Genomic DNA, 13957 nt, shown 5'->3' on the forward strand with positions numbered 1-13957 from the left:
ATCCCCCAAAAAAATAATTACCCACAAAGTAACATACATGGTAACTCGTAAGCTGGCAAGAGGTGTTAAACCCGTGTTATAACGACTGTCATTTTCCGGCCACGCGAGAATAAAGTAAGTTACATTCATTCATTCATATTTTTAGCACAAGGTCATCCAAATTTGTTTGTGCGAAAGTTGTCACTGTGAGAACAAACATGGAGGTCGCTTCAATGAAAAACAACCCGTTTTCGTTACTTTTTCCAACGGTGGAAGAAGCGTTGGAATTTTCCCAACTTAATCAAAATGAAAATGAAGAGGTAAAAATGGTTTATATTTCACCCATAGCTTGTTTTTAACGACTGTCCTTTATTGTTGATTCCTTTCCCTTTGTTGTTTTAATAGTATGATCTTTACCACCGTTTTCAGAATGATAAATATAAATTTATGTTGTGTTACTTGGTGGCAGTTATATTTTTAGTATGACAACTATGTGTGTTGTAACTTTATGTTTGTAAATGAAAGACAATTTGGCTACCCATTAGTGATCACTGGGTTGGAGTAATTACCATTAAAGACACATAACACGCTCACAATGGTAGCACAGTCATCAAATCCATTGTTGTGATGCAGGAGCTTTACCCACCAATCCATAACACGCATGTTGTCGTGTGTAACTTAATCTTAATTGCATTATATTTATAGGAACAAATGCTCACTGACACTTCCCATTCACTCGATGTTTTGGAAAGAATCTTTCTCTTTTCAAACCAACATAGAGATGGTAAATATTTCAACTTTGTTTCTATATTTGGTATTTAAATCAATAAGATGGTCATTATATTTCTGATGTGTGTCTAGTGTATAAGAAAGTTGCCATAGGATTCCCATTTATCGGGTTCAAGACAAATTTCATGGGGATTGGTGACGTTTACATCATATTGATCTTTTCCTCAGATTCTGAACTGAACTGCCTTGTTATAATGGAAGGGGATGAAGCAGGGGAACTCCCCGATCTACCGTATTATGAAAACGTATGTATATGTTTTGTTTATTAATTGAGGTGTGTCTATTTTGTGTTGTATGGGTGTCAAGGCACGCCATGGGACCTGGGATGGGCCAAAGTTGGCCCCCTGGGTGTCGGGGTAACAGGCAACTCTGGCCTACATCCCATGGCGTTCCAAGCTGTAGGACCTCACTTATGCAGAATAGAAGTCATGACTTTTACACTTTGCTCACTAAATAACAGCATTGTTACATCACAGATGTTATTCTCACGCCTCATATTAGACGAAGTAGAAAACATTGTGTCGGTTCGTAACATATCAAAAACCAGTCAAGCGTATCAAGATGCAACGGAATTGAATCCGGTTTCGTATTTATTCGCTTCTTACCAGAGATTGGCAGCAGAGGTGGGTGGTGGTTTAACCTTAGAAAATATTCTTACAGTAAAAATGTCAATTTAATTTTACCATTTTTTTTGAAAATCAAAGTCTTCCCACTATACGTATCATCACTTTACGTCATGATGTTATTTTTTTTTAATTGATGTAATATAACCAATTTACCCGCTACTATGCATAGCCTGCCCCGATTTTATACATAGGGTGTCATAATCTATTTCAAGACATGCATGTATACCTATGTTAGGAGTAAGGAGGTTAGGCACCTATAAATGTATTAGACCAGTTCTCTTTAACCGGTGTGCAAGGTGCACCAAAATATGCCATGGGTGCACCAGTACAAAAGGGTATACAAGGTTGCATCACAAACTTTAACAATTTTCAGCAATAATATTCAGTTTGAACATTTTTAACAAATTTAGCCACTTTACTACAGTTTTTTTTATATGAAATCTTTATCTCAGATCACTGGGGATTGCGAAGCGTCATTAGTTTTTTGTTTAAGCAAACAGGGGTGCATGAGTTCGCCGCAACAGGGTTGAAGAGCACTGTATTAGAGAATCAGTGAATTACCTGGTATATATGATGTAAATCACCCCTTACCCTCCACAGAAACCCACTTCCCCCCCACAACTGCTACCAACCCTCCACAAATGTCATCAACTTATCGTACGTACCCTCGTCACATCTATTCTTACCCCAGAGATATTTGAAGGCAAAGATATCACAGAGAAACGATTGATTCTTGGGATAATGAACCAGCTACAACAAGAACAACTCTACAAAAATATTTATAAACAAAGTAAATTATTTTGTTTTTTTGATTGCTTTACAAATTGTCATTGTTTGGCTAAAGTTATTCCATTAAAGTTGGGCTACATACCTACATTACCACCCAATGAATGCTTGTTGCTTATGGAATCAAAATTATTTGTATTTTTCCACAGAATCAAACATCGTTGAATGTTTAAAAGACGTTGTGTTTCAACTGAAGTCTGAAGGGACAGATATACAAAGATTGTTTGACCCGATGTTTAGGAAGATTGTTCGATTAATAACTCAAGAGGAGGTGAGTGAGATACCATTGCTGTGTGTAAAATACTTGCTTATAAAAACCATTGCTTTGTGTTTTATTCATAATCTTACACTTCAAGTTTACCTACAACTGATTTTTTAATTTTAAGATTATTTGACATTGTTAAAATGCAGTTACACTCATCAAACATAAGAAACCTCATTGATTAATGTGGTGAATGCAATATACTTTGGCTCTGCTTGTTTGTATAGACACCTAACAACAGGGTAAAATCTGGTGCTACAACATGATATCACCCCTGTTCCAAAAATATGCAAGTCAGTTAAAAATAAAAAAACAAACAACGGCTTTGTATATATATATTCTTTTAAAACAAATTTTACATTAAATAAATTTTCCCAACATTACAGTCTACCATTGCCGAGCCCGACCTTATGCACACCGTCGGTGTCCTTGCCTCACTTTCCACCATCAGTGAATTTGCCAACATCATTCTTACTTACAAAGGCATACCACACAATCCACTTACACCTACAAGCTTGTTAACTATTCTAGGACTGTTGTTTCGTGAGTATTGTGTGGTATTTATTTAGTAGTGTGGTTTACTAGTGGGCACTAGACTGTTTACTATGCAGTGAAGGCAGAGATAGTTGGACACACAATCCTGTGAAACAAATCTAACTTATTGTTCCCAAGCTATTAAATGCACTGCAAACAATATCCACCCCAGGTTTTGCGTCTATGCACCATATAATAGATCACTGGCGTCGATTTATATGGTGCAGGGTATGCAGGCCTACCCTGAGAATTTTGCAGGGGTTGCAGCAACCCCTGGATTTTCCAATTATAAAAGCAAATTATTCTCAAAATCTTCTTAAATAAATATATTTAACTTCATCAAACAATTACTTTATGGTAGCTATGCAACGCCTTCATACTCTTAACGCATAAACTAGATAATTTTGTACCCTGCGCCGGGCTGTGCGGTTACCTATAACGGCTGCGTGTTACGTCAGACAATCGTTACGTCACATTGATAATCGCAAAATCGCCAATTGTTACGGTAACAATTCTATTATTGTGTGAGAATGGAATGTTTACTAGTCAATTTCTACGTTTCAAATGTCGTCTAACGTCTACTTCCAAAGCTGCTTTTCTCCCGAAAGCAATTCGAATTAAACTAAAATCTCGCGAACCAGGATAAAATTTAACTATAGAAATAGGTGTTCTTTTTCTAAGACGCGCACATGTCATGAATTGCCTCCCTAACGTGTAAAATAAATGTAATTTGCCTGTAAAATAGGCAGAAATAAGCTACCTAAATCGGGTCGGTCACTGCTTTATATTTATTTACGATATTTTCCTCAGCCAAGCAGCATGTTTGTTACGAAATAGTAAGGATTCCCGCGTGGATTCATTACGACATAATAGCAATTCACATTTCACACGTCGATTATTGCAACATAATAGCAATTTACACGTAGTCACGTTTATTATTTAGCCTACATGTGAAACATTATTCTCGCTCGCAAACCTTACCCTGATAAGTTCGTCTATTAAAACTAAGAGAGATCGTGGCGGCAATGCTTCTTTGATCGGTGATAGGCGAACACAGCTTTGATCGTGTGTTGTGAAACATGATTGGCGCATGTTTAATTAATTTTGTTTGTTTCCTCGAGTTTTGTTAAAATGATTTTTTCAAACTTCATTGCGCCCGTCAACCAACACAAAATTGTTACGTGTTTAATTGTGATGCGAACAACTTTTATGTTTCGCAATTAAGAGTTTTAAAGTCAAATGTTGCATTATAAACAATATTGTGACGCAGAGAATTAACGTAAGATATTGCGCAATGCTGCACCTGTCAGTTGAACAATGTTACGTCATACGCGGTATTGTGATGTCACTGATGTGCTCCATTATCGTATAGTAACGGTGCGTCTGTATAATCAGCGTATCGGCAATTATATGATGATATTTTCATGTTAAGTTTTTTAAACACTGAACCGCAATTAACTGCCAGGCTTATACATCTTACCGTTTCCATTAAATGCCGCACACGTTATATGCGTGATTTTACGTGTTTTACATATACCTACTTTCAGCTAACATAGTATAATGTCGCAACCCCTACGTTGTTATAAATAGACGCCACTGTAATAGTCTAATAGATAACAGCAACTTGGGTGTTGGTGTAATATACCTACATTCCAGGTCATAGGCGCCACACATTTATCAAAACAGGGGAGGCAGGAATAGTTACGAACGTATTAATATAAAAACAAATGTAACTTTTCGGTTGTATTTTTACGAGTTAACGTCATGCAGAAAATTTTAGGGGAGGCCTGCCTACCTTGCCACCCCAGGTTTGGCGCCTCCAGGTGTCTGTAGTGTCCCACAATAAGGCAGTGACACATTAAACTTACAACCCACCCACCCCAGGTAAATCATCCTTGGTAACTGACCCCAACAAACCAACTCATCCATTCTTCAATGAAATATCTACATTACAACAAAGTGGAGTGGAGAGGGAAGAAGAAAGACTTCAAATGGTTGGTAGAAGTTAGTAACATAAGCATGAGGTGTATGTTGTGTTGTTATAACTTGCATGTTACTCACATACCCATAGGCAGTGGCGCAGCTAGAAAAAAATAAGGGAAGAGGGGTTTATTCAAAAAATTAAAAAAATTTTTTTTTTTATTTAAAAAAAATAAAAAATTTTTTGGTTTAAAAGGGGGGGAGTCACGACCCTCGAAACCCCCCTGGCTGTTGCACTTCCCATAGGCACCAAACCTGGGGTGGCAAGGTAGGCCCTGGAAATTCCTGTGCTGCATTAATCAGTAAACAATGCAATCAAATTGTTTTACAGGATTTTGTGTCTAACTATCCCTGCCTCCCCAGCTTTTTAAATAGTTAGTTGCCTATGTACGTTTTATATTTACTCTTTACCACCTCCTAGTGCATGGATAAGTTCCACTCCCATCTCCACGTTTTGTTCCGGAATATTCTCCGTCACCCAAGTTGTAGAACCAAGTTATTGTCGTGGATCAATGATTTGATGACGCAACACGCTTGTGAGTAACAATCAAGATTATCAACAACTTTCTGCATGTGTTTATTTTAACAATAATCATTTAATAAACCATTCTGTTTTATATGGGAAAGACTTGGCCCATTACCCAAAATTTTGCTTAAAATTCCCGTCTTGGTCAATTTCTGGCACAAATCCAAGTTACCTTGGCTTTCCCTACTGTAGAAGCTCCCCCATAAAGATTACCCCAACCAACGCTTGCACGAAGTGATATTCTATCTTGATAAGGTTCTGCAAACGCTAATTCAGCCAAGCCCGTTCCCTTGGCTGTGGTTTCGCTAGGTAGTAGATAGACATTTGGCTACCTTAAGAGTCATAGTTACGCCGTTTGCAAACTTGATATTTAGATCACAATTACCCCTAACCCCCTCCTGCCACACCAACATAGATATCTTGTAGTTTGCGCAAAATTATGGACACACGAGCGAGCTGACCCCTCTAAAAGTATGTTCACAACTGACGGGATTTTCATCAATTTATCGTCAGTGTTGGTGCGTCTGTCGCTTCCATTTTGTGCGGACTCATCAGGTTCGTTCATTCTTTATTGAGTTTTTGTTTCTATGTTTTGACGTTCTTTTCTTGTTGCTTTTATCAGGGTAAATGAAATCCAAAAGCGTTATAACTTGGACGTGAATGTTTAAAACTCATATTGGTATATGCTTGTGCTCTGCCATTACGCAACTATTGTTTTTATAAATTGTTGTGGTCAGTTATAGTTAGGATTTAGCTCTTCCACCAATATGTTACTTAACCGCCATTGGATGTGCTGTACCAAAGCCTTTATTAGGATAAATAACACCCAAAGCTAGCAAAATGGAATGTGAATTACATTAGGCTAGTACTGTTATAAATTGTCAGTAGACTTGTAATAAATAGCCATATAAAGTAGTTTATAAATGTTTTGCTTGTTTTTTAATAAATACCATGATGTCACAGTAACCATTATGACTTTACAATCCACAGAAAATGCAAAGTCGTCGAATAAGTTTCTTAAAATTGATCCGACGTATTGTGCGGCCACAGGTTGCGAGGATAGAGTGGAGAGAGACGTTCATTTAGGAGGTTTATATGATTTCTATGTTAATGCCAATGTTTGTTGATCTTATTTTATTACGAGTTACCAACTATGTAACTTTGTAGTTAATTGTTTATTTCTGCATAATTGTAACTTATTTTATTCTCATCTTGGAGGGGCAACTTTAGACGTTATAACACGGGTGTTCTGTTTCACGTATACTATAAGAAAATTGTGACATTATGTGCTAAATATTGCCTTAAAACATATGATGTCGCCCCAGTTTTAATAGTCTACGTTGTCATGCCGCCTTATGTACACCCTGCCTATGCCCAGTGACGCAGCCAGGGGGGCTTAGGGTGTCGCCACCCCCCTTTTAAACCCAAAAAAGGAAAATTGAAAAAAAATTATTTTTGAAATTTTTTTTGATTAAAACCCCCCTTATTTTTTTCTGGCTGCGTATGCCCATTCCCATGCACCCTATCTATGCCCATGATATGCCATTACATAACTACCATAATAAATGCTGCCACTGTAGGCGCATGTGTTCTTGGGCAAGACACTTAACAAATCCAACTCAGTGGTCACAATTGGGTTGTCTAATAAGTATACAGTAAAAAATTCAAAATATGAGCTTATGTAACCCCAAACACCCCCAGGCCTCCATAAAGAGACGTGCTTTCTCTCATTACCCGAAGTAGACCCGCCAACATTACAATTATCGGGAACTTATAATTTTATCTCGGAATGTTTCTTCGCGGCTCACCGATCGTTCTGTCTCGGACTTCACGGGTTGGTATATTATTTCTATGTTTATGGTTAAATGTTGTTTATACTTGTGGGAGGGGGCGAGGCAATATTAGTCGTTACAAAACAGCATCTGAAATATAAGGCCAACGTAACGTAGCTTACAAATACACACATTACAGAAGTCTTTGATTATGGCCAACAACATTAATGCTACTAACTATTATGATATCATATATTTGTATATCAGGATTAATTGGCCAACTCTGGCTTAAACCGTAGCTCCTATGGCATGCCTCACCCATATAGAATAGAATGTGCATATACAATGTTGGGGAAATAAACCAACTCTGGCCTAAACCCCAGGTTCCATGGCATGTCTCACTGTAGGACCTCACCCATATATAGTAGAATGTGCATATACTATGTTGGGGTAATGAACCACTCTGGTCTAAATTTCAGGTTTCATGAAGTGGCACACTGTAGGACCTCACTCATATAGAATAGAAATAATCAACACAGATATAATATCATTCTAAATAGCAAAGCATATCCCACCCATTACACAGGTTATTGGTGAAACTTTACAAACTTAACCAAATGTTGAGTAAAATGAGGGAGGTTTACTTGGACAGTTTGGCGTCTGGGATTGAAGGGGAATCGGAAGTTAAACAAGTATTTGAGAAAGGTAATGGATAACACCAAATCAAGTTTTTTGATCTGTTAAAAATTTTAACATTATTATATAGTAGGTTGGGGTAAAACGGTTTTATATGTTGTGGGCTGTCATAATGGGTTTACGCAGCATATGTGTGTGTGTGTGTGTTACAGACTTGTCAATTACAAAAAACGAACGAAACCCTATATAGAACAAGGCCCCACAATACCTTGTAATATTACCATGTTGTCCCACCCATCCACAGCCTTAGCAAACCTCCTATCCACCAAAGCAACAATCTACAATCCAACTTTTGTGAATAACTGCACGAGGTTCTTTGCAACCACAGCGCAATTCCTTACACAGGTATTTACAAACAAATAACGAATTTCAGGAGCGAGTGCTAGTAAACATGTAACAAACAAAAAATCAAGGCCAATGAATAGTGTTGCATAAGATACATATTTTTCGCCTAAAAAGACATCATAAGTCTGTGCAAATAAAGCAATAAAATGATAAGCCGAGGAACCTCAATGTTTTTTTCTTTTTTAGCAATTACCATTACGTGTCTTGCCCAAAGACAAATGTCCACAATGGTAGCTGTTTATTTCACCCCCATTCATGCTTGTACATAGGTAGCACTGACAGAAGACCGCACGAAACTGTGTGAGTTCAAACTTCCCCTGTCAGAAACACCTCCAACACCATTGTATTACATTCCTGGTAAGTTAGATTGGTGGGCAAACTGTGTTTTATGATAAATGTTTACTTTTGACTTCTCTGGCATAAAAACTAGGGCTGTGGAAAAATTACCGGTTAACCGCAAACGAAAAGTTCAAGTCGTTAGCCGAACCATGACGTCATGGGGCGTAAAGAGTATCATTATAGTAGGGTGGGGGAAGACAGGACACTTTGAGCACATAATATCCAAATATTCTGATCGAGTTTTAAGCAATTAACAGCGGTCAATGAGAGTCGTGAAAATACGGTTTATTAATTATTTTAACGGTTGAACAAAAAATGGGAAAATTCACAGCCCTAATAAAAACATAATTATTTTGTTATTCAACTTGGGTTTGACACCACAGCTGGTATGGCAGATGAAGCAAATAAAGTGAGGAACAGAAAGATGGCAATACTAATTTATGCCTGCTAGTAGAAGTACCAGAATAATATATTATAACTTTTATTATTTTATTTATAAGTAACAGAATTATATGTTTTATTGAAGAAAATAATATAGTATAAATATTTAATAGTATTTCCATATTTGCCAAATATATTTTAACATTGAAATATTTTCAGAATTTCTCGTCCAAAATTTGATTGATTTCCTGATTTATCTGAACCGAGAAAACCCCGAACAAATGGAGGATTCGCAAAAATTTATTCCAACTTTTATTTCTTTGATTGCTGTCTACATGGGGAACAAGTCGAGGTAAAAATATCTGGCAACACTTTTAAACCAGTAGTAACTGTTTGAAAAATTATAAATAGTAACACACCGTTATTTTTGGTTCATTTTGTATGGTTAAAGTCTCTGTAAACCTGGAATTCGGCTCATTACCCCAACACCCTGGTACGTCCGAAAGTGAAGTGCTCGGGATAGTGAATTCCTTTATTCATGTTCACACAAGAGCTCCAACCCAGTTCCCATTCTGTCCCAAAAATATAAGGTTACTTGCAGTTAAATGGCCCAGTCTTACGTATTTTAAACAATACTGACATTTTGGAATACACAATCCCATTATGACATCACAGAATGCAGAACCCTCATCTCCGAGCCACGTTTAGTCAAGCGTTGGAAGGTTTGTTGCCGTTAGAAACTGAGCAATCAACCGCGACAGTTGAACGACGAAAACAAAGTTTCTCCGAGTTCGAACATTCGAAATATCTCACTACATGCGTCATTCATCTGTTTATTGATGTCGAGTTCACAGGTTTGTACCTCGTGCCCGCTGTCAAGCTATAACATGGATGTCTTCTTATACACCAGACACACATGGTGTATTCATGTCAAGTTATAACATAGGTGTCTTCTTATACACCAGACACACATGGTGTATTTATACACCTCATGCCCGCTGTCGAGTTATAACATGGGTGTTTTCTTATACACCAGACACACATGGTGTATTCATACACCTCATGCCCGCTGTCGAGTTATAACATTGGTGTCTTCTTATACACGTGATGTATTCATACACCTCATGCTCACTGTCAAGTTAGTACACTTTGATGTATATGCTTGGCCCTCGGGGTGGGAGACCAAGGAGTTTAATACACGGGTCTTACATACATGGTGGCTTACACCTCCTGCTTATAAACTTCACCACCACATCCATTATCACGTTTTTCACTTTAATCCACCCAGATGACCGCGATCGTTTCGAGGAGAAGTTCAACAATCGTCGACCTCTCTACCCAATATTAAGATTTCTATGGAACGATGAACGCGGGGAAGGAAAGGAGGCGATAAGGGTAAGTTTATAGAAATAACATATATTGTATATTTTACTGTGGAGTAGAATGGTTAGCGCCTAAAATTCCGATTTTATAATCAATTAGATTTTTAACAATTGCGTTTTGTTATAGTTGTTGGCGTCGTGGCTCAGTGGTTTATGCGCTTGCGTCGTAAGCAAAGGGTACCCGGTTGGATGCTCATCGGCGGTACTAACACTGATCGGTGTATGTGTCCTTGTCCAAGACACTTAACGGACATTGCTCCAACCCAGGGGTAATGGGCCAGATCTGGCCCAATCCCAGGTCCTTGACAGGCACCTTGCACCCAAAAATAGAATCACCCAAATATAACACAACCCTACATAACAGGAACTCGCAATCGAAGCTGTGTCCAACATAGAGTCGGCTAAACCTCCATTGTTATTGACGTTCGTCAATCTGTTTCTCAACGATTCCATTTATTTCATGGATGAAGCAATGAATGTGAGTAATAGAGGTTATTATTACATCATAATGGTGATTATGTGGTGTATAACCAGGGCTGGATACCAGAATGCAGTCTCAATAAAAAAAAGTTTCAAGTTTTTTTTATAGTATGTGATAACATATAGCAGTGCCGGATTCCTAAAGCTCATTAAACATTTTAAATTTACTGAACAGCATTTTGTAGTTGAGAGATTTAAAACCTTGGTTGCAACAAATTTAATTACTTTGTTATGTTACTAACTTTTGAAAGCAGTGGTCTGACAAATCTCTTCTGTGTAAAACTGGAATTAAAAGCAAAAAAAGCACAAATATTACCGTATAGACATTTTAGTTTTGTGGTCCCAGGAAGCCACACACGGGACCATATGGTTGGTTAACTAATATTGTACATACTTTAGTACATGGGGAAGATAAAGATTGAGGAGCAAGAGAGAGATGAGGGAGAATGGGAGCAACTTCCTCCTGAGGAGAAAAAAGAGAAAGGAAAGATTCTTGAGCAATATGTGGCAACTGCTAGGTGGGGTTGTATATGTTGTCCTTATATAATACCGGGAATATGCTTAGCATATGTGAATGCTATACCAGTCTTCTAACCTTGGCTGAGCTGTCAAGGGAAGATCTCATATCCATCACTATTAAACCCCTTGTGGCCTACCTTTGGGGAAGCGACAGACTTCAACATCTGGTGAGGTTCATATGGTAGCATCCTGGGTGTTGGGGTAATGGGCCAACTATGTATTAAATGTTATGTACTTTGCCATGCTGTTGGACCTCACTCATATAGAAAAAAACACTGAGGATGGTGCATTATCTTAACCATCCTCAGTGTTAGATTAGACAAGAGTCAGTGTTACAAGTACCAAGCTGGTCTTTATATAACACTCACTCTTGTCTCATCTAACACTGAGGATGGTGCAGTTTCAGTTAATCAACTTTAACCATCCTCAGTGTTACAATACACGACTATTAATACCAACAAACACAATATAACAAACAGATTCTACAACGTTATGTCGGCCGAAACAATCGAAGCTTTATCTTACTTAAGCAAAATGGAGGAAGTCCAAGAATTGCTGTGTCATAGTTTGTTGGTCGATCGAATTGCAAATATGCTGAATCATATTTTATTGGTAAATTTCAAAATAATATTACATTTCCTACGAATCTCTCTCTTTTTGTTTTTGTTACATTTTTTTTAGCACTATATAACCGTATCTCCACGACAATAAAACAATCTTGGTAATTGTTAAAAACTTAAAATGCGAGAACATTTTGTAAAAATTTTAGGCATATTTTACAAATATTACCTTAAACAATTATCCTTATTACCACATGTATTGTAATTGTTGATAATAATCTTTATTATTCATTAATTATGACATCATCATGACATCAGCACTTGGTTGGATCGAGACAAAACATGTTGAAAGTCAAAGATTTCAGTCACTGTGCGTTCAAACCAGCATTGTTGGTGGAAGGAGTTTGTAGGATATATTCGCAACTACAGTGAGTGTTTAATATGATGCTGTTGCTTGCTATCAAATTGCTATTGTGGTAAAATGATAAGTTTATTTTACCAGCGTCTGCAAATTAACAAGACATTATCAGGGTTTGTTATTAAGTGTCTTGTCCAAGAACACATACGACATTCACCTACAATGATGTTATAAATAAATAAAAATCACCACCGGATGTGTGACACGACAAGCGATCATGGCTTCATGTTGCCAAGAACGCATTGCAATTAATTTTAGTCTTATACCAAAAACACCCCACAACCTATTAAATATGATGCCCCAATTAAGTGATAAAGTTCAATAATATGACCCTAGACACCAAGGCTTTCTGTTTGCAGTAAAGTTATAGTGTTTAACAGCATAGCTATTTTACCCATCAGACACGGCGACACTTTCTGCATCGCTGTCGCACAAGATGGACGTTCCTACCAACCTGATCTTTTCCCAAGAGCGTTCCGTGTCCTTAGGAAGATAAATAGTTTGGAACTCAGTTTGAAAATCCATAATTTATCTTTAAGGATTGCTGTGAGTATAACAGTATTAATATAAGGGCATGATTTACTTTGGTTCTGGTAAATTTAAAAACATTTGTTTTTGGCACTTTTTTCAAAAGCTGCAAAGCTTTACTGGAGTTCTTGTATTAGAACTTTTAAAATCCTGTTTATAGAAGCTGTTTGATTTTTTTTTAAATGAAATTTAACTTTTGTTACTTTGTTATAAATATAAGCATGCAAAACATAAGTTTAAATATCCATGGTAAACGTCGCTATGATCTAACGCTTATATTGTTTTGGATGATTCACGTTGCAGCAAAACAGAATACATGCTTCTAAATATGCAGCAAACCAAAAACTGAGTGGTGTAATAAAGATGTTTACGAGTTGTGTGTAAAGGCGTATATGTTTTGCCCAAAATGTCGTCACCTGTTATAATATTTAAACTCTTGTTGCCAGGAGCTTGGTAACAAAGAGCAAACGGAGGAAGAACTCTTCCAGGATGCTCCCGATGAATTCTTTGATCCAATCATGGGAACTTTGATGCGAGATCCCGTCATCTTACCTTCATCTAAGAAGACGGTGGATCGGTCAACCATTGCAAGGCATTTGCTCAGGTTTGTTAATGATTATAACCAGTGGATACTGGGTTCAAGGCTCGATGCTGCTACCAATGTCTGTTTGTTTGTTCTCGGGCAAGACACTTAATATCAATTGCCTTTATGAGTTGTCTAAAACAACAATCACCCACAAAGTTACATACGTGGTAACTTGTAAACAGGCACGAGGTGTATGAAACAGAACACACGTATTATAACGACTGGTGTTGCCCCGCCATGCAAGGATAAATAAGTTACATACGTGGTAACTCGTAAACGGGCATGAGGTGTATGAAACAGAACACCCGTATTATAGCGACTGTTGTTGCCCTGCCATGCGAGGATAAATAAGTTACATACGTGGTAACTCGTAAGCGGCACGAGGTGTATGAAACAGAACACCTGTATTATAACGACTGTTGTTGCCCCACCATGTGAGGATAAGTAAGTTACATTTATTCATCCCATG

At 37.5% G+C, this 13957-nt stretch overlaps 1 protein-coding gene across 1 annotated transcript in view; it reads left to right on the plus strand.

The window, feature by feature from the left end:
- The window catches only part of LOC100177749 (ubiquitin conjugation factor E4 A), a 17407-nt gene that overhangs the window by 147 nt on the left and 3303 nt on the right, over nucleotides 1–13957 (plus strand). The window contains exons 2-25 of the mRNA XM_002122706.3: nucleotides 140–299; nucleotides 685–763; nucleotides 937–1013; nucleotides 1245–1391; nucleotides 1995–2184; nucleotides 2330–2451; nucleotides 2829–2985; nucleotides 4861–4970; nucleotides 5378–5492; nucleotides 5909–6037; nucleotides 6473–6571; nucleotides 7184–7316; nucleotides 7841–7959; nucleotides 8195–8295; nucleotides 8565–8652; nucleotides 9235–9367; nucleotides 9691–9869; nucleotides 10304–10410; nucleotides 10762–10875; nucleotides 11277–11395; nucleotides 11876–12008; nucleotides 12275–12384; nucleotides 12776–12920; nucleotides 13349–13506. Coding sequence (XP_002122742.1) covers nucleotides 198–299; nucleotides 685–763; nucleotides 937–1013; nucleotides 1245–1391; nucleotides 1995–2184; nucleotides 2330–2451; nucleotides 2829–2985; nucleotides 4861–4970; nucleotides 5378–5492; nucleotides 5909–6037; nucleotides 6473–6571; nucleotides 7184–7316; nucleotides 7841–7959; nucleotides 8195–8295; nucleotides 8565–8652; nucleotides 9235–9367; nucleotides 9691–9869; nucleotides 10304–10410; nucleotides 10762–10875; nucleotides 11277–11395; nucleotides 11876–12008; nucleotides 12275–12384; nucleotides 12776–12920; nucleotides 13349–13506 — 2966 coding nt within the window. The 5' untranslated portion in view covers nucleotides 140–197. The remainder of the gene's footprint in view (nucleotides 1–139; nucleotides 300–684; nucleotides 764–936; nucleotides 1014–1244; nucleotides 1392–1994; nucleotides 2185–2329; nucleotides 2452–2828; nucleotides 2986–4860; nucleotides 4971–5377; nucleotides 5493–5908; nucleotides 6038–6472; nucleotides 6572–7183; nucleotides 7317–7840; nucleotides 7960–8194; nucleotides 8296–8564; nucleotides 8653–9234; nucleotides 9368–9690; nucleotides 9870–10303; nucleotides 10411–10761; nucleotides 10876–11276; nucleotides 11396–11875; nucleotides 12009–12274; nucleotides 12385–12775; nucleotides 12921–13348; nucleotides 13507–13957) is intronic.

The sequence above is a fragment of the Ciona intestinalis genome, chromosome 9 (assembly GCF_000224145.3).
Source record: "Ciona intestinalis chromosome 9, KH, whole genome shotgun sequence".
Lineage (NCBI taxonomy): Eukaryota > Metazoa > Chordata > Ascidiacea > Phlebobranchia > Cionidae > Ciona > Ciona intestinalis.